This window comes from Toxorhynchites rutilus, chromosome 3 (genome assembly GCF_029784135.1).
Source record: "Toxorhynchites rutilus septentrionalis strain SRP chromosome 3, ASM2978413v1, whole genome shotgun sequence".
NCBI lineage: Eukaryota > Metazoa > Arthropoda > Insecta > Diptera > Culicidae > Toxorhynchites > Toxorhynchites rutilus.
Genome location: NC_073746.1, coordinates 54,785,679 through 54,811,157, shown reverse-complemented (window position 1 = coordinate 54,811,157; position 25,479 = coordinate 54,785,679). Strand labels below are relative to the sequence as shown.

General features: G+C 38.7%; 1 protein-coding gene across 1 annotated transcript in view; it reads left to right on the top strand.

Moving 5' to 3' along the window:
* The window catches only part of LOC129773149 (thioester-containing protein 1 allele R1-like), a 33,141-nt gene extending 13,201 nt beyond the window's left edge, over positions 1 to 19,940 (top strand). The window contains exons 10-15 of the mRNA XM_055776722.1: positions 17,058 to 17,270; positions 17,340 to 17,382; positions 17,446 to 18,186; positions 18,257 to 19,533; positions 19,597 to 19,750; positions 19,807 to 19,940. Of these exons, the coding sequence (XP_055632697.1) occupies positions 17,058 to 17,270; positions 17,340 to 17,382; positions 17,446 to 18,186; positions 18,257 to 19,533; positions 19,597 to 19,750; positions 19,807 to 19,898 (2,520 nt within the window). The 3' untranslated portion in view covers positions 19,899 to 19,940. The remainder of the gene's footprint in view (positions 1 to 17,057; positions 17,271 to 17,339; positions 17,383 to 17,445; positions 18,187 to 18,256; positions 19,534 to 19,596; positions 19,751 to 19,806) is intronic.
* The last annotated feature ends 5,539 nt before the right edge of the window (positions 19,941 to 25,479 follow it).

Genomic DNA, 25,479 nt, shown 5'->3' with positions numbered 1-25,479 from the left:
CTTATATCCCACACGTGTTCCTCAAAAAATATCTCACCCTTCTAAACTCGAGTCTACCGCGAGTATTACGGTGGATGCAGAAGCAATTCGAAGCCCAATTAATGTAATTACACACGAAATTCGAATTTTTCCATTTTTCTTTTTCACAAAAACAAAAGTTGCTTTACTCTCAATGCTGTAACTCACGAGCCAATCGGCCGATTGCTGTCAAATTTTGACGCGTATCCATTGAAAGATGATACTTTATGATAGTTAAGTAGATTTTTGCAAGAGGCGCCATGTAGACGTCAACCTTATGATCTTTTCAGCCAAACTGTTATTAACCATAGAGGTAGGAAAATTGTTTATATATAGTTTTATAATAACTCCGTCATTGTTGAAATTCGACCATATGCGCAGGAGGATTTTTTCAATAACATACGGGTGTAGGCTGATAAATAATGCACATACACGCTTGTAGAAAACGAACAAAAACAAATAGCAAGGTTGAATAAAAACAAATCTCAACGTTCAAAACATATATATATTTTCGACATAGTCACCCTTTATGCAAAACACATTTCTCCCAACGTGTAACAAGTTTTTTCATACCATCACTGATAAACCCATCCGACTTTTCTGGAATCCAGGACGGGATAGCTGCTATCACCTCATTGTCAGAGCTGTAATGATTATCCTTAAGGTCTCTCTCTCTCTCTCTCTAGTATAGGAAAAAAATCGCAAGACACAAGATCGGGAGAATACGGGAAATTGGTGGAATTAATTCAAACTTCAGGGTTTTCAGAGTCTCAGTTACAGGCGAAGTATGAACGAGCGTTGTCGTGTTGCAATATTATTGGCGCCAGGTTACCTCTATCAAGACAAACTCGACGTCGGAGGTGTTCCAGTGTCTGTATATACTGTATATTCGACGACTTTCATTTGATTCTCATATTGATTGGGTTTTAAAAAAATATATTTATGGCGCCAATTTGTGGTGGCGGTCATTTTGAATTTGCATTTATCATAAATAACTGCTAGTCAAGCCCTTTCATTTGATACTCATAATGATGGAGTTTTGATAAAAATATATGGCGCCATTTTGTCGTGGCGGTCATTTTGTATTTGCATTTTTTCATAAACAACTGTGTTCTACTAGTCAAGCCCTTTCATTTGATAGCAATATTGATGGGGTTTCGAAAAAAATATATATGGCGCCATTTTGTGGTGGCGGCCATTTTGGATTTGCATTCTTCATAAATAACTGTGTTCTACTAGTCAAGCCCTTCATTTGATACCCATATTGATGGGATTTTCAGTAAATATGCAGTCCACCATTTTTTGGGTTCTCAAGACAATGGGGTACGCAGTTTTATAATGATAGCAGAGATAAAGTTGTGTTGACAAGAAGGGGGTAACATTTCTATTATTAGGGCCTGTCGGTACGCTAGTCTGGAGTCTGTCGGTACGCTAGTAATCAGAGAAATAAACGGGAAACAAGAATTATTTTTACTTTTGAAAAACCAGCACTGAATCGATCCCCTGCATACAAACATACAAACAGGGCAAGCAACAGAACCGTTTGATAGAAATAGGGATTTGAATCTGTGCACTGATACATACCATTCGTAGTAAGTGTACCAAATGTGCCATTTGTACCATTTGTGCCATTCATGCCATTCGTGCCATTCGTACCATTTGTGCCATTTGTGCCAATCTGTGCCAGCTGTGCCAAAGTGTGCCAACCGTGCCATTTGTACCACGGCACAGCTCTGTGCCGTACCAAATGGTACAGAATTTTGTCGTGTCATGGTACGTGCCGTGCCAATGGCACACGCATATTACTCGGGGTACAAACAACCGAACAGGTAAACGAAGTGCCCCTATTGCAACGTAATTTGGAAGGGCGGAACCCTCAAAAGTCACACGAAAAGAATTTGTTCGATTGAGAATTCTTTTGTCATTTTTATGTGACACAGATTTCAGTCGATCGCATGCAAGAATCTTCACAGTTTTTAGTGTGGAGTTCTTGAAGCGACCGACACCATCGATTATCTCTTTTCGGGTCAAACCCTTTTCGATTATTACGCCGTCTATTTCGACGTTGCAACAGGGTACGTATACGCGATACTCAATCGCAAAGAGGTCGCAGCGCGTTATTTTGTTCGCTTGGGTCCTGCTTGAGACGACAACTCGTAGTTTGTCTGGCCCCATCCGTGTAATTTCGGTAACGTCAGAAATTTTTTTAGTTAATTCCTACGAGATGCGAATGACATTGAGAGGTTTGGATTTTCGTCTAAAGTACACAATGAATGGGCCTTTGGAGCCTTCAGGGTATTCTTTAGGACGAAAATCCTGTTTCTCGTCGATTTCCTCATCTTCGGAACTATCAACTTCGTAAACAGAATTTTCTACCTCAATTTCTGCTTCATCCTCCTGCTTTTCAGGAGGAGGTTCGGTATCAGAAATATTCAATTGTGTCAACGGGGGGTCCTTTTCGCCCTCAGCCATATCAGAAAAATCGGCCAACTGTTCGATATGAACAGAATATAATGATTATCAAAATGAATAAGTAAAAAAATATATTATAAGGTTATGCTGGGGATAATATTTATATCAATTTATTTTATTTATATAAAATTATAAAATGAAAAAAAAGTCCCAATAAAATTTCAACGGTAATGAAACCAAGGAAAAATAGACACCCCTAATGCCAACGTTTGCCGATTTGGTTAACGCACAGATGAACAATGGTGTAAATCGAGCACAGATGGTAGAAGGAATGATAGGAGGACAAAAGAAAAATAAACTTATACTTGCCGCGGCTGTGTGGCGTGTGTGATGAATCTGTCTGAATTGTATCCTCAGCGTCTCGGTCGCGCACTATTTTGAGCTCTACTCGCAAGCGCAACCGATGAAAAAAAAAATCACAGTCTAATTCGATGTGGAAAAAAACACCTTTTTTGGATCGTTTCGAAAACTTGTCCGATCTACTTGCGAGTTGTCGAACGAATCGAACTTTATTGAGGCAGATAAACTGGCTGGATTTGTTGCAAATCGTGGCATGCATGTGTATTAAACGCCTTCCAGCGCCAAGTTGAAAAGGAGGCATGAGAGTCCATCACTTCGTCGAAGTCTCCTGTGAGCCTCAAACGATCCGACAGATCGCCTGAGATCCACACATTACTTAATCATGATTATCTTTAGCTGTCATCGGCCGATGGTATCACATGTGGCTTTGAAGTCGACGAACATGTGGTGCGCAGGGACTTACTCGCGACACCTTCAGAGGATCTACCCGGTATCAAGTAACCGAACATCAGGTCTGATAACTTTCCACAAATTTGCCTACTATTGGCAATATACGGCGAATGAGCATCTGGGATTAAGTGTTGTAGGTACCATTCAAAAGCGTGATTACACGATAATTCTCACAGGCCAATTTGTCACCTTTTCATAGATGGACAGATTACCAACCTATCTAATAAATGCGAATGAACTGCAAAGTTTAAAGCCTCTCAAAATCAAAGATACAAACGAAAATCTATTCAAGCGAGAACTTAATTAGGTCTAAATATTCATAACTCGCATCAAATTGTTTTTTTTTGTCTCACACCGAGTGGAATACAAAATATACAAATACAGGTTTCTTAAAACTAAATTCTAAATTCGAAATTCAAATTTCAATAGTGATATTAATATATCATATTAATTGTAAAATTTCTATCACCTATATTTCCAATTCCTATTGTGTAACTTTCTATTGTTTTTCACTGTGTTAGAAATCTACTGAGATCCGTTCTTTACGCCAGTAGAACTGAAAGAGGCCATTCAAGGCTTTAAATCCAACTTTGAACCAATGGCGATCGTCCCGCAAATTCATTTTCATCTATAATCACACAGACAACCGCAGGATTGAATCACTGACAAAACTGGGCGTCTTTCGGTCAACGAGATAGAGAGAGCGTTCTAGTACAGCGTTCCGATTATCCGCGGAATAGTCTGGCAACGTCACCTCGGATAACGAAAAAAAAGAAGTACAAACGCAAAAAAAAACTTATTTCAGCATGAAAACTATGTTTTATTAATACAAAAATCATTCATCAAATCATAGGACCATTTCCTTCAGAATTTTACCCAGTAGCATAGCAACCTCGATAATTGTGATTCATCCGTTATGGTGGATGGAGAGGTCAGTAACACTGTGATCCCAGTACCATTTGAAACCATAATGTGCTTGATGTTTTCACCGCCCGCAGTTTCTTGTGTGTTTCATGCTACAAGTTATAAATATTTTCGGTGGATAGCAGTCTAAATAAAACTGACTGCTTCCTAGCACATCTTGCACACTAAGATTTGCATAGGTTCTATGCAATCGTTGTGTGGTTGGACGCAAGCGCAGCAAGGCACTTCGTCCACTCAACATTGAAAGGTGTGTGTGTGTGTGTGTGTGTACTTCTGATTGTGTGTGTGTGGGTGTGTGTGTGTGTGTGTGTGTGTGTGTGTGTGTGTGACGGAACCTGATTCGCTGCGCTTGCGTCCAACCACACAACGACTACTACATAACACTCGACTTCTTTTACGAAAAAAAAAACAGGAAGTGGGTTATATCTATGGTATAACCGCAAGGGTGACGTAGGACTATCGTTGATTTAGAGATTGTTTGAAGTTCCATTTGTTTCCTAAATCCATTCTGAATGAATGAATAAATGAATATTTGGGGGACTTCGAAAACAAGAGCGTTACGTTGGAGGCACAAGGTTTTATGCATCCAATATAGGATACGAAAAACCTTGTTCTGAAGAATAATCTTCAGAAGCTTTCCTGCTAACTGTACTTGATTGACAAATCACAAACCCAAATGTATTATATGGATATTTTATGGATAGAAAACATTAAAATAAACTCTATCGCTTGAATGTAATTTTCAATTCCAAGGGGAACTGGCAGATTATTTTCAGTAACGATTAGATATTTTCACATTTTCCTCGATACTGGAAGCCCACCAGTGGTTAATGCTAATTCGATAACCATCTGTTAATAGCACTTGCTTGAAACATATTTGGTCACAGTGTTACATGAATAGAAAACATTCAAATAAACTCTTTCACATGAATGTATTTTTAAATTACCAGAGGAACTGGCAGATTATTTTCCGGATCTTCCTCGATGCTGAATGGCATCCAAACGGAAAGAATTCCGTGCGTGTATGTGTGTGTGTAGCGGCTGCTTCGATGGTCACCTTCTCTTCTCCTGAAGGATCGGCTTCTCTGTGCTCCCTCACAGTTTCAAACAAACTGCTCGCGTTTCAGGGCAGATCTCGATCCTTCGCTGTCCAGCACCCTCAGCAACAATGTTGTCTTGTCGATGTCCTCACGCAAAATGAATGCGTCTCACTTTTTTTTTTCACTTAAATTCTTTTTATTTCTTAATTTGGTTTACATTATAAGGACCGTATCGTTAATTATGGGTACGCTCAAAACACAGCTTTATTTCAAATATTGCATTTATTTTTCAGTTCTGATATCAAAATATTGTATCTTATGAATGAAAGAAAGGAGTAACAGTAAAAAATAATCAAGATTCTGATTTTCGCGCCAATGATCGCACCTGGTTCTTGATGTCCCTCATTAGGTTCTGGACAACCGTCTCATCGACTTGTTTGCTCACATTTATCCAATCCTTTTTGAACTGCTCAAGGTCATCGGCTGCCTTGTCCTTCTTCCGCAGTCGTCCCTTCATCAAAGCCCAAAATTTTTCAATAGGTCTTATTTGCGGACAATTTGGAGGATTCATCTCCTTTTCCACAAAATCGACATTATTCTCGCGATACCAATCCAAGGTCAAACGTGCATAGTGGCATGATGCCAAATCAGGCCAAAATAGTGTCGGACCAGTGTGCTTTCGGATGAACGGTAACACACGCTTTTGGAGACATTCTTTCCGGTAAATTTCACCATTCATATTCCCGAGAGTGAAGAAAGGAGATGATTGACAAACAGCTTGCCAAACCAGCACTTTCTTACCGAATTTTTCGCAAAAATTGACTTCTCCGCGTTCGGGACATCTGTTCCTTGCTTTACAGTGTAAAACTGTGCCCCAGGAAGAGTTTTGTAGTCCAGTTTGACGTAGGTTTCATCATCCATGACGATGCACAGTTCGCGTTTGCTTAAAATCCCATCGTAAAGCTTACGGGCACGGGTTTTCACGGAACTTGCCTGAATTTGGCTGCGTTTGGGACATTTTTGCTTTCTATATGCCTTCAGTGAGTTACGTTCTTTGGCACGTTGAACCATACCGATTGATGTTCCACACTTTTTTGCGCAATCCCGTATCGATAATTCCTTTTTTCTTTCAAATTGCCTGCAAATCTTTTTATCCAAGTTTGGCTTGGATGGCCCAGGTTTTCTGCCGCGACCGGGTAGATCCTTCAATGTATTATACATACCAAATCGCTTGATAGCGTTTTGGACCGCATGGACGCTTACTCCTTCCGCCTTCGCCAATTTTCTCATTGATATTCCTGTTTCGGAGCAGTATCTGGTCACAATGGATTTTCGTTTTTCTTCTGTTAGCCCTCTCATGATTGCACTTTTAGGAAAAAACGATCTTTTAACAATGCTAACTGAACGCTAACTGTGTCAACAACAGGAGAAAAATAAACAGCTGTCAAAACAAGCTATAGTCTTTTTCAGACGGAGACTCTAAGGCGTACCCATAAATAACGATACGGTCCTTAATATAATACTACATTTCAAGTGATCAACCTAGGGTTCTACATCTTAAAATTGCAATGTCAAGTTCTGTAAAGATTTTCATCATACACATTATCCGTTTGTTTCATATTTCTATTGTAAAATCGTGCCTAAACTTTTCTAGTTTAATGCGTCTCACCACCAGAATATCGCTTAAGTATGCTTTTTGTGTGTGATTGAATCGAGAGAAGGTGTGGTTTACGATGGCAATTTGGAAGGCAAACTAGAGGGGAATGAACTCTCTGAGCTCGGAACATTCGGCGACTGAGCAATAATCGATTGCGGGCGCATACAATATTGAATACGGAAATATCCTACTGATGAGGAAGAATAATCTTCAGAAGCTATCCTGTTAATAGCGATTGATTGAAAAATCACAAAACCAAATGTATTTAGTCACAGTGTTACATGGATAGAAAACATTCAAATAAACTCTTTCACATGAATGTATTTTTAAATTCCCAGAGGAACTGGCAGATTATTTTCAGTAACGATTAGATATTTCCACATTTTCCTCGATACTGGAAGCCCACCAGTGGTTAATGCTAACTCGATAACCATCTGTTAATAGCACTTGATTGAAACATATTTGGTCACAGTGTTACATGGATAGAAAACATTCAAATAAACTCTTTCACATGAATGTATATTTAAATTACCAGAGGATCTGGCAGATTATTTTCCAGCAATGATTAGATCTTTCCGGAACTTTCTCGATGCTGAATGGCATCCAAACGGAAAGAATTCTGCGCGTGTATGTGTCGATCTTTCGCCGTCCACCTCTCCCAGCACGTTAGGCAACGATGTTGTCTTGTCGATGTCCTCACGAAAAATAAATGTGTCTCACCACCAGAATATCGCTTAAGTATGCTTTTTGTTGGTGATTGAATCGAGAGAAGGCGTGCTTTATACGATGGCAATTTGGAAGGCAAACTAGAGAGGAATGAACTCTCTGAGCTCGGAACTTTCGGCGACTGAGCAATAATCAATTGCGTACGCATACAATATTGGATACGGAAATATCCTACTGATGGGGAAGAATAATCTTCAGAAGCTTTCCTGCTAATTACACTTGGTTGAAAAATTACAAAATCAAATGTATTTGATCGCTGTGTTATATGGTTAGAAAACATTAAAATAAACTCTTTCACATGAAAGTATTTTTAAATTCCCAGAGGAACTGGCAGATTATTTTCCAGAAATGATTAGATCTTTCCGGAACTTTCTCGATGCTGAATGGAAAGCCAAACGGAAATAATTTCGCGCGTGTATGTGTGTCTTCCCGGGCAACCGTTTGTGGCATCACTCTCCTCCTGATGGATTCCCTTCTGGCCTAGGGTGCACAAACAGGCTCTTGGTGACACCGTTCATCCGCGCTTTCGTGATAAACGAAGAGCTTCACCACAACAGCGACAACATACTCCCATCGCTGTTCAATTAGAACTGAGTGGATTTCCGAGCGGTGCTCGCTTATATACCGATTGGTGATTTCAATAGCTTGTTTTGAATGCAATTTTAAGACTATTGAAACAAGTTTTTAGATCAGAAAGTAACAAGTATAGAACGCGTAGACATTTTATCTTTCGAATGAAATGTTTATCATACCATTTCGTTCAGTTGTTTGAGAGTTATTAACGCTCAAAATCTCGGTCTCCGGCGTAACGCTTTCGTTTTCGAAACTTTGATTTTACACCCCGGTATAGAATTGAAAGACGTAGTCCTACGTCAAAATTGGTTGACTGCTACACTTGTTATCCTTCGTTACCTTCCCTGTTGGCTTCCATTATTGGGTGTGCGGCTCAATTCGTTCCGTTTTGACGTAGGATTACGTCTTTCGGGAACATATTGGGGTACAAATTGAAAATCGAAAATCGAGCGCACCGTGAAAATTGTCCAATTTCAAATGCTTATTGCTCAGTTATTTCATGATGGATTAATGAGATTTTTGCGTCAATCAATTTCGGCACTCCATAACAATTTTTTACATTGAATAAAATAGTATATGTCATGAAACTAACTATCGAACAATTGAAAAATCTCAACCCTTATCTTAACGGAAATACCTACTTCTGATTGGTCGAAATCTACGACACATGCGGCGAGTCCCTAACAGAGACATCAAAACCAAGCTGCCTGGGGGAAATCGGAATTGCAAACACATGAAAGTAGGGGGAGCTTTTTTTCCCACTGACATGTATTCCCTAACAGAGATTTCAAATCCAAGGTGTCTGAGGGTAATCAGCATGTAAATACCCTCGTGGCCGATAGTTTAACTAACGACGCGCACAAATGGACAGTGCTCATTGTAACTAGTGTGGGCATTGCTGATTGCATACGTGCTGGCGAATAAGTTGGGAGCGATGAACGAGTGTTTTTTTTTTGTTATTTTCGTTCCAATAAGAATCTTTCGATGGGTTGATTGAAGAATGATGTTTCAATGAACTGAATAGAACTTATGCTTGATAGAATAAAATAAAATTTAAATTTGGAATTTTTATGTTGGTTGCTTCGTGAGATTTCATATCAATTACCGATCATGTATTGTAAAATTTTTAGCACAACTGTAAAAGTAAAATTGTATATGGTAGCTATTGTGTTAAAATGACTTGAAATATGAAACGATTTTTTTTCTCCCAAGGAAAGTTCATGCGACGAACAAAATTGGAAAAATGAAGGAATATTCGAAAAAGTGATTTCACATATGCTCTACATATCGTATTGGGTGCTGTTAGCCTAATTGAAATTTGCATTGAGGCAAGTAGCATCGTGTTCCGTTGGGTTTAAAGCGAAAAGGAAATGGGTTGTATAAACACTCAGAAAATAAAAAAATATATAAATGAAATTACCTTTTCCATTTCAAATATATTTTCTCTATACTAAAGTAACACTTCATTTCTGGTGAGAAAACTTGTGTTCGATAATGATATTTATCTTATATTACATTGATGAGCTTTTTTTTCTTAATTCCATCTATACATAACATAGGAGCCATCTAGTCCAGGACCACAGAGGGCGTCTTTAGTACGTGATACGCACCATCTAATGACTAATAACCATCTTTCTAGCATTATCGCTCGGTTATGGACACTGGTAGAGTGAACAAACAATACCTAACAACCAGATAAAACGGACCCAAATCATTATCGAAGAGTTTAACAATGTAATTCTTCAAACATATCAAAAATCAGCATGCAGCAGATAGCCTAACGGAATCCTACGTCAACTATGCGGTCGTGTCTTGGACACAACCCTCCTGTGACTTTTTTCTGCATGAAGATCACTTTTATTTGAATAATAAAATGAACTAATAGCGGAGGTGGGGGTAAAACGTACATGTTAAGAAGAACTTCAATTATACCTTTGGAAACTCATGTTTCTCAAAATTTATATCTTATATATCTTATACAGTTATATCTTTAGAAATTCATGTTTCCCAAAACCTTGATGCAGTTTCTTGCGATTCAATATACTGTTTTTCTACCTTATTGGTCAAATATTTTACAAAAAAGTGTTTTTCAGTGTTTTTTACTGAAATTAAAACAGACTGAAAGTACAACTTTTTCTTCGATGCCAGTAATATGGTAACCGGTTCGTAATATATGAAGCGTAGAGGTTTATCGATCGCGAGAAGAATAATTTTATTCAACCAAGGTCTGAACTCATCATGAATGATGAAAGAATCGAATTAATCCACCTAGAAGTGATATCGTGCATTTCAACGGTATAAACGGACAGACTCTCAATTATATTGCTTTTGGTTCCAGTCAGCTTCTAAACAGTCCACATTTGACGATTTGATTTCCATTTATGGACGCAGGGCATTCCTTAGGAATAGATTAAACAGACTTTTCACAGTCGATCTCACTCCCACTGGCAACTGTTCGGTTTATCCCATCAGTACATTTATTCCAATAATTTAAATTTTCCACTCAAAAATGAATTTAATTTTCCGTTCATACCTAATATCGTTTCTCTGTTAACTCACAAACCGAAATATAACCATCAGCGAATTGAATGTTGATGTTAAACCACTCAAAATGCTTATCGAAGCAGCTAAAATTACATCCACACGCGGAATCATGCATGATTTCCGGTTTTTGTTTCCCTGTTCCTCTTTTGATTAATATTCATTGCCATAGGGTGGTTTAAATATTATAGAATAACATGTAGAAGGTGTTCTCATTAACAGAAATTTGAAATTCAAAATGTAACTATACAAATCAACCACCTGTTCATTTTACCCCCACTGCCCGTATTACCCGCGGTTCCCCTACATTATTCGAACAATCGATCATCGCTAGTCACTACTTGTTCCCATTTTGGCAATTTACGGATTTCGTCGCGAATGAAACGTTCATTTTTTGATGTCATGAATGAATCTAGCAATTTTTGATACCTTTTCTAAAGTAAAGCGTATTCCACTCACAGCATTCTGCACCGATCGAAATAAATAGTTTTTGAGAGAGGCAAGATCTGGGCCATAAGACGGACGAAACAGTAATTTCAATCCGACATTTTCAAATAGTTTTCAACTCGGGCCGAGCGTTGTGATGATGGAATATTATCAACTCGTGTTTGGACGTCTTTCGGCAATAACTCGATATTCAAACGAAACAATTGTTACCTGTAAAAGTCTCCATTGATCGTTTGCCCTGGTTTTAGCAGCTCATAGTTAATCACACCCTTTTGATCCCACCGAATATAGAGTACAGTCGAACCCCGATTATCCGCGGAATAGTCTGGCCAGCTCACTGCGAATAACTAAAATCGCGGATAACGCAATAAACGCAATAACTGAGTTTCAAACACGAAAAAAAAAATATTTCAGCATGAAAACTATGTTTTATCAATACAGAAATCTCTAAACTATCCATCTACAAGGTCCTGTACACCAATGGTCAGATAATGTGAAAGCCATGACCAAAACAAAAGTGCATGAGAGATGGGTCGATCTGGCGTAGTGGTAACATCCATGCCTCTCACGCTGAAGGTCACGAGTTCAATTCTCACTCCCGACATTCTTCCAAAAAAATGGAAGTAAAAGTGACGAACCAGCCAAATGAGTTGAAAATCACTATAATACAGATATTAAAAAAAAAAAAAATGCATGATTAAGTGTTGTAGGTACCATTCAAAAGCGTGATTACACGATAATTCTCACAGGCCAATTTGTCACCTTTTCATAGATGGACAGATTACCAACCTATCTAATAAATGCGAATGAACTGCAAAGTTTAAAGCCTCTCAAAATCAAAGATACAAACGAAAATCTATTCAAGCGAGAACTTAATTAGAACTAAGAAGTGCATGAGCCTATCACTAACCGACAAATTCCGAGAAGGTCTATAGATTTACTATGGAACTCGCTGTCGCGAATAATCCGCACCGCAAATCATACGCTCGCGGATAATCGGGGTTCCACTGTATTACTTTAGTATCGTGGAAATTCGACTTCGGCGTTGATGTTCCTGGTTGGCCGGGCTTTACATATGATCAGCTGCACTTTTCTTTCTATGTAAACAGAAAATCAAAACTTCCCTCCCCAAGTGGGCATCATGCGCTGTCTGCTACTTCCAAGCTACGACAGCAATAAAACCAAATTTCAGAATCATCAGGAGAATGGTGGAATTTTAGTTGTAAATATAGACTATGCTACACGATTTTATATCTGTCGTTCTAAATCAAAAACAGGAAGTGGGTTATATCTATGGTATAACCGCAAGGGTGACGTAGGTTTATCGTTGATTTAGAGATCATTTGTTTGAAGTTGAATCTTGAATCAGAGGAACTGGCAGATTATTTTCCGGATCTTTCTCGATGCTAAATGACATCCAAACGGAAAGAATTCCGTGCGTGTATGTATGTGTGTAGCGGCTGCTTCGATGGTCACCTTCTCTTCTCCTGAAGGATAGGCTTCTCTGTGCTCCCTGACAGTTTCAAACAAACTGCTTGCGTTCAGGGCAGATCTCGATCCTTCGCCGACCAGCACCCTCAGCAACGATGTTGCCTTGTCGATGTCCTCACGAAAAATGAATGCGTCTCACCACCAGAATATCGCTTAAGTATTGTTTTTGTGTGTGATTGAATCGAGAGAAGGCGTGGTTTACGATAGCAATTTGGAAGGCAAACTAGAGGGGAATGAACTCTCTGAGCTCGGAACTTTCGGCGACTGTGCAATAATCGATTGCACAGTCGACAATATTGAATACGGAAATATCCTACTGATGGGGAAGAATAATCTTCAGAAGCTATCCTGTTGATTGCGATTGATTGAAAAATCACAAAACCAAATGTATTTGGTCACAGTGTTACATGGATAGAAAACATTCAAATAAACTCTTTCACATGAATGTATTTTTAAATTCCCAGAGGAACCGCAGATTATTTTCATGATCTTTCTCGATGCTGAATGGCATCCAAATGGAAAGAATTCCGCGCGTGTATGTGTGTGTGTAGCGGCTGCTTCGAGATCATCCCGGGGAACCGTTTGTGGCATCACTCTCCTCCTGATGGATTCCCTTCTGGCCTAAGGTGCACAAACAGGCTCTTGGTGACACCGTTCATCCGCGCTTTCATGATAAACGAAGAGCTTCACCACAACAGCGACAACATGCTCCAATCGCTGTTCAATTAGAACTGAGTAGATTTCCGAGCGGCGCTCGCTTATATACCGATTGGTGATTTCAATAGCCTGTTTTGAAAGCAATTTTAAGACTATTGAAACAAGTTTTTGGATCAGAAAGTAACAAGTATAGAACGCGTAGACATTTTATCTTTCGAATGAAGTGTTTATCATACCATTTCGTTCAGTTGTTTAGGAGCTATTAACGCTCAAAATCTCGGTCTCCGGCGTAACGCTTTCGTTTTCGAAATTTTGATTTTACACCCCGGTATAGAAATGAAAGACGTAGTCCTACGTCAAAACTAAACAGCCACAAACAAAAATGCCTAAACTGAAAAATGCCTGTAATCTGTTTGTATGTTCTAGAATGAAAATGGATATATCTCAGTTGTTTTTTACGGGTATTTTATATGATCCGGTCTGTTTCAGTATATCAGTTGCAACTAGGTGCTGTAGTTGTTAAAGGGTTGGTGTATTTCTTTCATGAATCTCATCATTCAAAATAAACCACAGATATACTATTGGCTTAAGGTCAGGTGATAGTGCACTCCAGAACATTGATATTGTGACACATGGATGGAAAAACTCATTCTCTATTTGTTTTTAAGAATCCCTCGATTTTGATTAATCTTCGATACAGCCCAGTTTTAAAACTATTGAACCGTTGTGATAATCGACTCATTGCCGAAAGATAACAGCAATGTGATGGTAGCTTCTGCCGGTGACATGGTGTTCTATGGCTTTTGGGCATTTTAAAACAAAATAACATCAACTTTGATCACGGAACCTTTCGAACAAGGAAATAACAAATGGTTTTACCAGGTTTACTTTAGAGCAATTCCACAAAAAATCTTTCAAAAAAAACAACAATTTTGACCTAGGATTACGTCTTTTGGGAACATATTGGGGTACAAATTGAAAATCGAAAATCGAGCGCACCGTGAAAATTGTCCAATTTCAAATGCTTATTGCTCAGTTATTTCATGATGGTTTAATGAGATTTTTGCGTCAATCAATTTCGGCACTCCATAACAATTTTTTACATTGAATAAAATAGTATATGTCATGAAACTAACTATCGAACAATTGAAAAATCTCAACCCTTATCTTAACGGAAATACCTACTTCTGATTGGTCGAAATCTACGACACATGCGGCGAGTCCCTAACAGAGACATCAAAACCAAGCTGCCTGGGGGAAATCGGAATTGCAAACACATGAAAGTAGGGGGAGCTTTTTTTCCCACTGACATGTATTCCCTAACAGAGATTTCAAATCCAAGGTGTCTTAGGGTAATCAGCATGTAAATACCCTCGTGGCCGATAGTTTAACTAACGACGCGCACAAATGGATAGTGCTCATTGTGGGCATTGCTGATTGCATACGTGCTGGCGAATAAGTTGGGAGCGATGAACGAGTGTTTTTTTTGTTATTTTCGTTCCAATAAGAATCTTTCGATGGGTTGATTGAAGAATGATGTTTCAATGAACTGAATAGAACTTATGCTTGATAGAATGAAATAAAATTTAAATTTGGAATTTTTATGTTGGTTGCTTCGTGAGATTTCATATCAATTACCGATCATGTATTGTAAAATTTTTAGCACAACTGTAAAAGTAAAATTGTATATGGTAGCTATTGTGTTAAAATGACTTGAAATATGAAACGATTTTTTTTCTCCCAAGGAAAGTTCATGCGACAACCCTCCTGTGACTTTTTTACCCGATCCTCTTCAGTTTTTTGAAACTTGGTGCCTATGATGGAAACTATCCATAATCCCAATTTTCATTATCATATGACCAATTTAAATTACGACTGATTTTTCAAAAGGACGTTTTCAAAATCATTGTTCTTTCTTTCAAAAAATCGTAACTTAAAATTAAGTTATCTGATTAGAATATGATGTTTGACAAAACTGTTGGAACTGTTGTAACCTTTTGAGAAAAGAAACATGAAAAATAGAATCTACATGCGATTCAACATGAATAGCTGATATATAACGTTTTATCCTAGAACCAACCGTTCTCGAGATATAATCAATTTCTTATAGTAGAAATAATGTTTCTTCATTGAACAAAATGGCTGGAACGGCGTAGTAAGGAGTGTATCGTAAAGTAGTCTTAAACTTAAACATCAAAATAAAACTGAAAACGTTCAGAAAGTGTTGACATAAGGGAATTTTATTAAAGAATATTAAGTTTACACAACAATAAAATGAAAAAAATCAAGCTTATTGTTGGTTTCCAAAAAAAAAATGATCGAACCTTAGATTTAACACCGCTCATCAAATTCTGCACAGTAGCCTTTGTGCACTTTCTGGACGCTGCAGACCAATTCTTTTTGAACTCTGACATATTTTTAGACACTGTACCTTCCTTCTTGAACTTGGCCTTGATGATTGCCCAGTAACGTTCAATTGGGAGCAGCTGGAGACAGTTAGGTAGGTTGAGGTATTTTTCGACAAACATGATATTGTGTTCCGAAAACCATTGTAGAGTGGATTTGGCATATTGTGCCGATGCCAAATCCGGCCAGAATAGAGGAGGAACCACGTGCTTTCTATAAAGTGGAAGTAATCTCTTCTTCAAACCTTCTTCCACGTAAATTTGAGCATTTATAGTCCCTATTGTGGAAAAAGTTGACGATAGTATGCCACACGTGCTAATGGCTTGCCAAACGAGCACTTTTTGGCCGAATTTTTCCATCGCAACAAACGTATCCGCAAATGGTACACTCTCTCCAATCGATTTGGTATAACATTGAGGTTCCTGCAGCGTTCTGGAATGTTCTTTTATGTATGTTTCGTCATGCATGATAATGCACTAGTTTGGATTGTTCAAAATACGCTAATATAGCTTTCGAGCTTGTGTTTTAGCGCGATTTTGCTGCACCGGTGTTTGTTTGGCCACTTTTTGCTTGTTTGTTGTCTTTAGACCATGTCTCTGTATAATCCGCTTTACAATCATAATATAATTTACAGCTTTTCGGTCCGATTCGGGATTACTTGGTCCAGGGTTTCGTCCACTTCTGCTGAGATCCTCGAAAGAACACTTATTGCCGAACTTTGCAAAGTGTTCACTTATTGAACACTTATTGCCGAACTATGATTTTTTTTTTGCTATTTTGTGGTATATAACACCCTTTTCGGTGCACCAATTGTGCAGAATTTTCTTTTTAGTTTTCAAATCAATCCGCGCCATTTTGAAAACAACTTTTCGAACGCGACTAAATTACTTGTATTTCGATTTTTGACATGTAAACAAAGTGTGCTCTGATTACACGACAAAAAAAATCACCCGTTTGTGTGTAACAACGTGTTAATTATTTCAGACTACTATTCGATACACTCCTTACACAACAAAATGGCACTAAGCATATTTGAGTGGATAATTTTTTTTGTATTTTTTGGTTAACTTTTTTGTTCCTCGCGACATAATTCCTTAAGGTAAGGATAATTTCAAGCATATTTGTTGAGAAAAGGGTAAGTACTCAAAAAAAATAAAACAAATGCAAATAACCGAATAATTATTTCAGTTTTCAAATGAAAAACAGAACATGTGATAATAAAGAGTTAATTATTCAACAGTTCTAGTATATCATGCCATGTTGTCTTAATTCGACTGCAAAGGACGCCTTCCTTACAGATATATTTCAACAAGAATAAAGCATATACTAAATTGAGAACAAAATGCTCATTTCAGGTAATGATGGCATTAGACAGGGAAGATTATCGACCAGGACAGGATATCTATGTAGACGTAGCGGCAGCGGAAGATTCTTATATCGCATTGCAGGCCATAGACCAAAGCGTACTCGTTGTAGATAACCAAAAGTACGGGTTCAGTAAAACTGATGTCCTCAATGATCTGGCCCTTTACGATCCCCCGTCCAACGAAACAGATGACTTTTCATTCGTAAGTTCCATTATGCATTATACAAACCAAATCTCTTTTAACTTTTTTTTATGTTTCTTTCACTTATAGTCGGCGGGTCTCTTTTTGAGATCAGCCATCAAGCAAGATATTCGTGAGTAGAGAAGATAATGTGAATAATAATTACGCAGGCTCTAATGTACTTTCATGGTTTTAGTGCGATCCCGCGGGGCAAGCACTCGTGCTGCCGTTTGCTGTTCTGGAATAACAAAACTACTTCGGAAGCCAATACTCATCAGGACCATCTTTCCAGAGACGTGGATGTGGAGACATTTCTCGATGGATGGAAAGAAAACAAGCGTCTCGGATACGGTTCCGGATACGATAACGTCATGGCAGTTGTCTGGATTTGCGCTCAGTCCAACTTTGGGTCTTGGTATTCCTGAGAAATCGAAACATTTTGTCGTCAAACAACCATTCTACATAATCGTCAACCACCCATACTCATTGAAACGCAACGAAACGACACTTATCCATGTCACGTTGTATAATTTCATTGGAAATGACCTTCTAACGGATGTGACAATGTTCAACAAGAGAGACGAGCTTGAGTTCGTTGGAGCTACCGTTCATCAATCGTTGCGTGCTGTTATTAATGAGACAACTACTCAGCTTACGAAGACGGTTGTTACACCCAGCGGTATTGGGAAAACCATTTCATTTATGATAAGAGCTAAAAAATTGGGAGACATCGCGATCAAGGTCCAAGCCAAAAATTTGTTGGCGTCTGATGCGGTGGAGCATATTTTGCATGTCACTCCAGAAAGTCATTTATACATGAAGAACGAAGCAAGATTCATTGAGCTTGGTAGACCAGGCAAGAAAAAATTCAAGATCGATATCGACGTTCCGAGAGGAATCGATGAAGGGTCCTTGCAAATAAAGTTCACTCTAGATGGTAGGTAACACAATTTCATCTCGTCCCAACACGTGTACTGAAACTGATCTTCTGTTCTCTCACTTCGTAGCAAACTGCCTGGGTACAACCGTGCAGAATCTCGGTAATCTGATTAATCCACCGAGTCATACTTGTGGAGAATTAAATATGTTGAGTTTCGTGCCGAATATTGTCATATTAGATTACCTCTCCGAAACAGGCGTGGTAGCAGATAGTGTGAAATCCAAAGCCCTCAGATACCTCCAAACTGGTTATCAGAATCAGTTAAAGTTTAAGCATCCTGATGGTTCGTTCAGCGTCTGGGGTCGTCTAGACTCAGAAGGCAGTACTTTCTTGACTGCATTTGTGGCAAAATCGTTCAAATTGGCGTCTGTATATATTGATATAGACGAAACAGTTATAGCCGATGCATTCAATTGGTTAGCGGATATTCAAAAAACGGATGGAAGGTTCGAGGAAGTAGGACAAGTTTACCATGCAGATATTCAAAGTGGAATACGTAACAACAGCATTGCACTCACCTCTTATGTATTGATAGCATTTTTGGAGAATCCCGATATCGCTGCTAATCACACCCCCACGGTTCGGAGAGCGTTGAGGTTCTTATCGGGCAAATACGATGAAATCGACGATTCATATGATCTAGCTCTGACAACGTATGCCTTTTCGCTGGCTGGTCATCCGAAGGCCAAACAAGCTCTTGATGATCTTATTGATCAGTCGATACTTGATGGAGAAAATGGTCTCCGTTACTGGAACAGGACATCCGCAAGTGTTGAAATCGCTGGATATGCAATTCTATCGTTAATGAAAAACAATGTAGTGATTGGGGTGATGGAAATTGTACAATGGCTAACTCAGCAGCGTTACGGACAGGGCAGTTACGGGGGAGTACAAGACACAATTGTTGGATTGGAGGCACTAACGAAGTTTTCTGCCCAAATTTCATCAAAGAAAAATGACTATCGAGTCACTATTTGGCACAAACCCTATAGAACCCACACCTTTGACGTCGACAAAAATGATACATTTAGTATTCAAGAGCTTGATATTCCAAGCCACGTTAGACAGATACGGGTTGAAATCGTCGGAGTGGGTTACGGTATGTTCCAAGTGGCCTATCAATATTATATGAGCATTGAACGGGCCAGACCGAGCTTCAAGATAAACGTGGAAGTGTTGAAGCGTTCCAATTATTACGTACAGCACTTGCAAGTATGTGTGAAATATATTCCACGGGAAGCATATCAAAGATCGAACATGGCAATGATTGAAGTATTCTTCCCGAGTGGGCTCGTTGCTGACGAGGACTCTGTCCAAGATCTATCCCGCTACCCTCAAATTCAAGTAAGTGTATTTGATCTAGACTTCTCACAAATTCGATTAATATCTTTTACCTGTCAATTACAGAAAACTGAACTTCGATTCGCCGCTACTTCCGTTGTTGTTTACTATAACAGCCTGAGTCCAGAAGCTAGTTGCTTCCGAGTCACCGCTTACCGTAGGTACAAGGTTGCAAATAATCGTCCCGCTAACGTTGTTGTGTATGATTTGTACGACCTAGGTAATTATGAATGGTTTTGTCAACCTCACTAGTTAATTAAATATGAGTAATTTCAGATCGCTTCGCCGTCAAATCATACCAAGGCATAGTGGCTCAACTGTGCGATATTTGCGAAGATGAGGAATGTGAAAGCCTGTCCTGTCCCTGAATCCTTTGCTATCGTGATTGAATCTATGAACATATTTTGAGTCTCGTAGCGGATATGTTTGTTGTCTTTTCAAATGTACCCTGAATAAAAGTGGCTTCTAATTTACTCAGTCGTTCAATTATTCATTCGAAAATTTTCGGTACATCTACATCTACAGGTACTCATGACTACTTCATCAAGGTATTTCAAGCTCTTCTCATCCGTACACCCAAACTAGCGTTGGCAGAAAAAATTATTATCTTTGACAAAAAATATGCTTTTTCGTGTGCTGAAGGGTGAAATGAAGAAATAAAAACACATTTTCAAGAGTTTTAAAATGTTTATATACCTCCCATCCGAGCTCCCGGAGCTTCTGGCGCGTCACCAAAGAAGTGTGAGGCCTGGCGTTGTCCTGATGGAAGACAATGCGGCCTCTGTTTATCAAAGATGGCCTCTTCTTCATGAGTTCTACCTTCAAGCGGTCCAGTTGTTGGCTGTACAGGTCCGAATTGAGCGTTTGGCCATAAAGAAGCAGCTCATAATAGATTATACCTTGACAATCCCACCAAACACACAGCAGAACCTTCCTGGCCGTTAATGAGGGCTTGGCCACCGTCTGAGCCGCTTCAGCGGGCTTCAACCACGACCGTTTACGCTTCACGTTGTTGTAAGTGACCCACTTTTCATCGCCAGTCACCATCCGCTTCAGAAACGGGTCGATTTTGTTGCGATTCAGCAGCGATTCACATGCGTCGATACGGTCAAAGATGTTTTTTTGCGTCAACGTGTGTGGCACCCATACATCGAGCTTCTTTGTGAATCCAAGCTTCTTCAAATGGTTAATAACGGTTTGATGACTTATACCCAGCTCTTGGCCGATGCTACGGCTGCTACTATGCCGGTCTTTCTCGGCTAATTCAGCGATTTTGTCGCAATTTTCGACGACAGGCCTTCCGGAGCGTGGCGCATCTTCGACGACCTCTACTCCAGAACGAAAACGTTGAAGCCATCGTTGTGCGGTGGAAATGGAAACTGTATCGGGTCCATAAACTGCACAAATTTGATTGGCAACTTGAGATGCATTTTTGCCTTTGTCATAGTAGTACTGTAAAATATGTCGGATTTTCTCTTTATTTTGCTCCATATTTGCGACACTATAACTCACGAACGACTTAACCAAACAAAACACTGTCAAGGACTATATTATAGCGTCAAGGACTATATTAAAATACCTTTCCAACAAGCTATAGTATGACTCGATACAATGAATACAACTAGAACTACGCGCTTACAACGACACCTCGCGGAAATACCGCAGGACTTTTTTGACAGCCTAATTATATATATATATATGGGTGCAGACCAGTGTTGCCACACGTACAGATCGATCAGGAAAGGTACTGATTTTTTCGTTATTTTTGGTACAGATTTAAAGTAAAGTAAAGAATACAGATTTTCGTTAAAAGGTACAGATTGGTACAGATTTCTTCCGTGTGTGAATTTTTTTACATTCGAATAAAGCAACATTAAGGTACATGACGACTTTGGCACCGCAGTATCGCTTGGAGCAATCTTTTTTAGATTTCAATTCATGATAGTACGCAATTTACACGCAAACCCACGAAGGATATGCAAATGTAAATTTAGTATTTGTAGTAATGAGTATTTTTTCATGCTAAATTTCTACATCGAATATTTTCGATGGTACAGATTTTTGGACAAAAAAGTACAGATGAGAAAGATTTTTAACCCCTCATGTTCAGATTGAAATGTGGCAACACTGAAGCAGACCTCTCTTCCTCTCAGACTGAACGTCAGCTTGGAATTGTACCCCAACAAAATCCAAACTGTGAAATTCCACGCAAGGTCAGGAATTAATCAGCATACTTCTTTTAAGCCATTGACCCGAAAAACACGTCTTGCCTTGTCGAAATCTATTAGGGACTGTCCACATACCACGTGGACAGAAGAAGTACCATTTCAGAGACCCCTCCTCCTGTTGTTCACGTGGGCATTTTTCCATTTCTTGGAAAAAATAAACGGAAAAATAGTTGAATTGCGTCTAAATTCAATGTTATGTTTGTTTCTATTTTCTATCCTATGTTCTTACATTATAAAAATGTAAACTTAATCAATAGTAACGGTTTCTTCTCAATTAATTGAACAACTTTGGGGAACAACCACCCATGAAGTTATTTGTATTGCAGTTTTTTTTAAATTCCATTTACGATCACGTTATAAAACATTATATTTACGTTGTAGCAAAACATCACATGTGAATCTAATCTCGGACATTCTCTATTATAAACCGATGCAAGCCGGCTGAATTGTTTGAGTTTTCGAGAAAATCACACAATAGAATCAAGTGCTTCGTTATTGGAATTCAGTTATTGGAAATCATCGAATAAAAACTGAATCTAGAAATAAGAAGACAGAAGAATAAAAATAGATATGGATGTTATCTTAATTTTACATACAAATACAAACATATTGTGTTGTGCTATGTAGTTTTGGCGAGTTCATCTGCAAAATTGCCGATCAAACTAATAATATACGCCAATGCTTAATATCTGATGTCGTTCACTCAGCTGATCCGCAAATTCATCATCCCATCAAGACCAGTTTATTATTGCAAAATCTTTCCTCGTCTGAGATTCAATAATAAGTCACATGTTTCATCTACCAATGATCTTAAAATCATGTCATAATCATTTTTAGGAAAAAATCAAAATCAAAACACTGTTTTGTTCTTCAATCTCTCGTCATCCTTATCTCAACTTGCAAAATCCATCATCACAGAACTCAGTTGTTTCCTCCTCAAAAAACTGGGCAATCCAATGAGTCGAAATTCTTAACCTTCAATATTTTTTCTTAGCGACCTGAACAAGTGATAATCAGAAGATGCAATATATGATGATAGCGGGTGGACTATCACATCCTAGCCGAACTCTAAAAATGTTTGGCGGGCTGTCAAAGAATCATGAGGTTTGAAATTTTTCTGGAGGACCGACTTTCATTTCGCTCAGCCACAAGATTTTTTTTTTCGCTCAACATTGTTGTATTATATTTTTCTTCGCCTGTCACGATTTGCTTCATACTGCGAATTTTTCATTGCATTTATAAAGCGAGTGGTTGATGGACATGCGATCCATTTAATGTTTTTTGGTCAAATAGTGTAGAACTCATACATTGTAGCGTTTATCGTTATCAAGTTTTACCAGGTGCTTATGAGCTTAGATACCTGCTAATGAATGTGTTGCATACCAGGGGTTATTCTTTATCACCGTCTCGATTCGATTATCATCAGTTGCACACATGAACTTGCTGGACAACCCAATAACTAGAAGTGTATTCCGAAAATTATACAATTCAACGAAGAAAAGCATCACTGCTAAGGGGACTTCTCCAAAGATACGGTCCCCGTTAAAGATTTTCTTGTTCGAGTTCTTAAAAAACCTTAACGAAGCGCTTTTTACATTAAGAGTAGAAGCTGAATTAATCACAGTGTCGGTGGATGACCAAAAAATACCGCGGGACGTCTTTCGTTCTGGACGACGAAAGCTATTTTCCGCTGTCCAAAACGCATATTCCAGGAAATGATAATTACTACTCCAGCGATAAGTCATCCACACCGCCTGAAGTGAAATACAAGTTCAAGCACAAGTTTGAAAAAAAGGTTATGTTGTACATCGCCATTTCCGACCGGGGCATTTCAAAGCCTTGGTTTAAGCCGAGCGGTCTGGCAATCAACTAACAAATCTATCGAGAAGAGAGCCTCGATAAAATCCTGTTGCCGTTCCTGAACGAGCATCACGCGTATGGGAAGTACGTTTTCTGGCCGGACAAGGAGTCTTCCCATTACGCCAAGAAGACGCTGGCGTATCTTGAGGAGAAAAAGATACCGTTCGTGCCGAAAGATCGTAACCCAACAAACTTTCCCCAGTGCCGCCCAATAGAGAATTTCTTTGGCTCACTCAGTGCCCTAGTGTATAAAAACAATTGGAGGGCCAAGGACACGAAGCAACTGACTATAAGAATCCGGAATTGTATCCGGGAAATGGACGTAGGTGCCGTACAACGTTCTTGTGAGAGCATCGCGACAAAGTTGCGTCGAACAGCAGACCACGGCCCTAACTCAAACATTCACTGACATTTTTTTGAAGAAAATTACATTATGTTATTAATTAAAAAAAATACTGAAATCGATGAAAAAAAAATTTTTTATATGTGATTGAAAAAATTCTCATTTTTTATTTAACACCCGTTAGCAGCTCAGCCATTCCATGCCAAAGCGAAGTAGTGGTTCTCAGATTTTCGTCAAAAGTGGCAATTTTGTTCTTCATCGCGAAACATTAGACCCGTATTTTTTTAAATTTTTTTTTATTAGGGTGCCCATTTCCATTTTAGAGTGATCCGAAAAATTAAAATTCTCCACTTTTTTTTAAAAAATTATTAAAGCTTTTGATTAAAAAATATTGAACTTGCAAAATAAATGAATTATATTTTCGTAATTATTGATTGTAGTCGTTTTTTACTGTTTTCATGGCTTTTGACTAGAAGGCGCTATATTTTTTATATTTTTACTCGAAAACTGAGGATTTTTTACATAACATATCTCGATATCAGAGATGCTATTTATTTTCGTTTTTGAGTTATGATTTTTCAAAATATATCAATATCACAGTATATCAATATCATACACTGGGGGACTTCGCCCCCGGAATAAATTAGAAATAGAGCTAACGCTTTTTTCTGCGAGGCTTTATACCCATGATGTTTTTCTTACGCCACAATATTTCTAGTCTACTACACTTTTGCTGAGCGAATGTTTCTGTTGGAGTTGTTTTATGGGGCAATTTATTCCGATCACACAATGAAGCAGATGTACCCTCGCTTATTCGATTCCACGACGTTGGCGTTTGAGTTCGGTTAACTCTGACCGGAAATAAATCATCCAGCTGATCACCGATGGCACGATATTCCTGCGCTAGCTTATCGAATTTCAAAAACTAGGGGTGGGTTCTATCTGTGATGCAACCGTAAGGTTGACGTAGGACTACCGTTGACTTAGTAATCATCTGTTTGAAGTTGCATCTGAATTAATTTCAATAAATGAATATTCTGAAAGATTTCTGGAAAGTCCAAGCAAGTACATGCATAGAGCTTGTTTCGTGCATATTCTGCGGATGCAAAATTATGCACGTCCGTTCTATTGTGCAAAATAGAAGTGGGATTGGCCAGAGCGAGCTTTATTGGTCTATTGTATTGATTGATGTAGGTTTTTGTGATTTTCATAGTATGGTATCGCGGCAATATTTTCCAATATCTTCGGCAACGTTGGTGTACAAACCAGCATGATCCTTTTCTGGGCATGCCAGGCTTTGAAAATATTCAGCAAAATAGTATCCCCTTCTCCCCCACTTCACCTTTTGTGCTACTAGGCAAATCACTATGGTCCTCTCACCAAGCTCGTTTTTATTTCTCTCATTTTGCATATTTCGAACTTCCACTCCACTCGAAGTGTTCGGTTCCTCCCTTAAAAATCGATTCCTCGATTCCTCTTTAAAAAAATCAGCACAAATTATGACGCTGTTGTGACTTC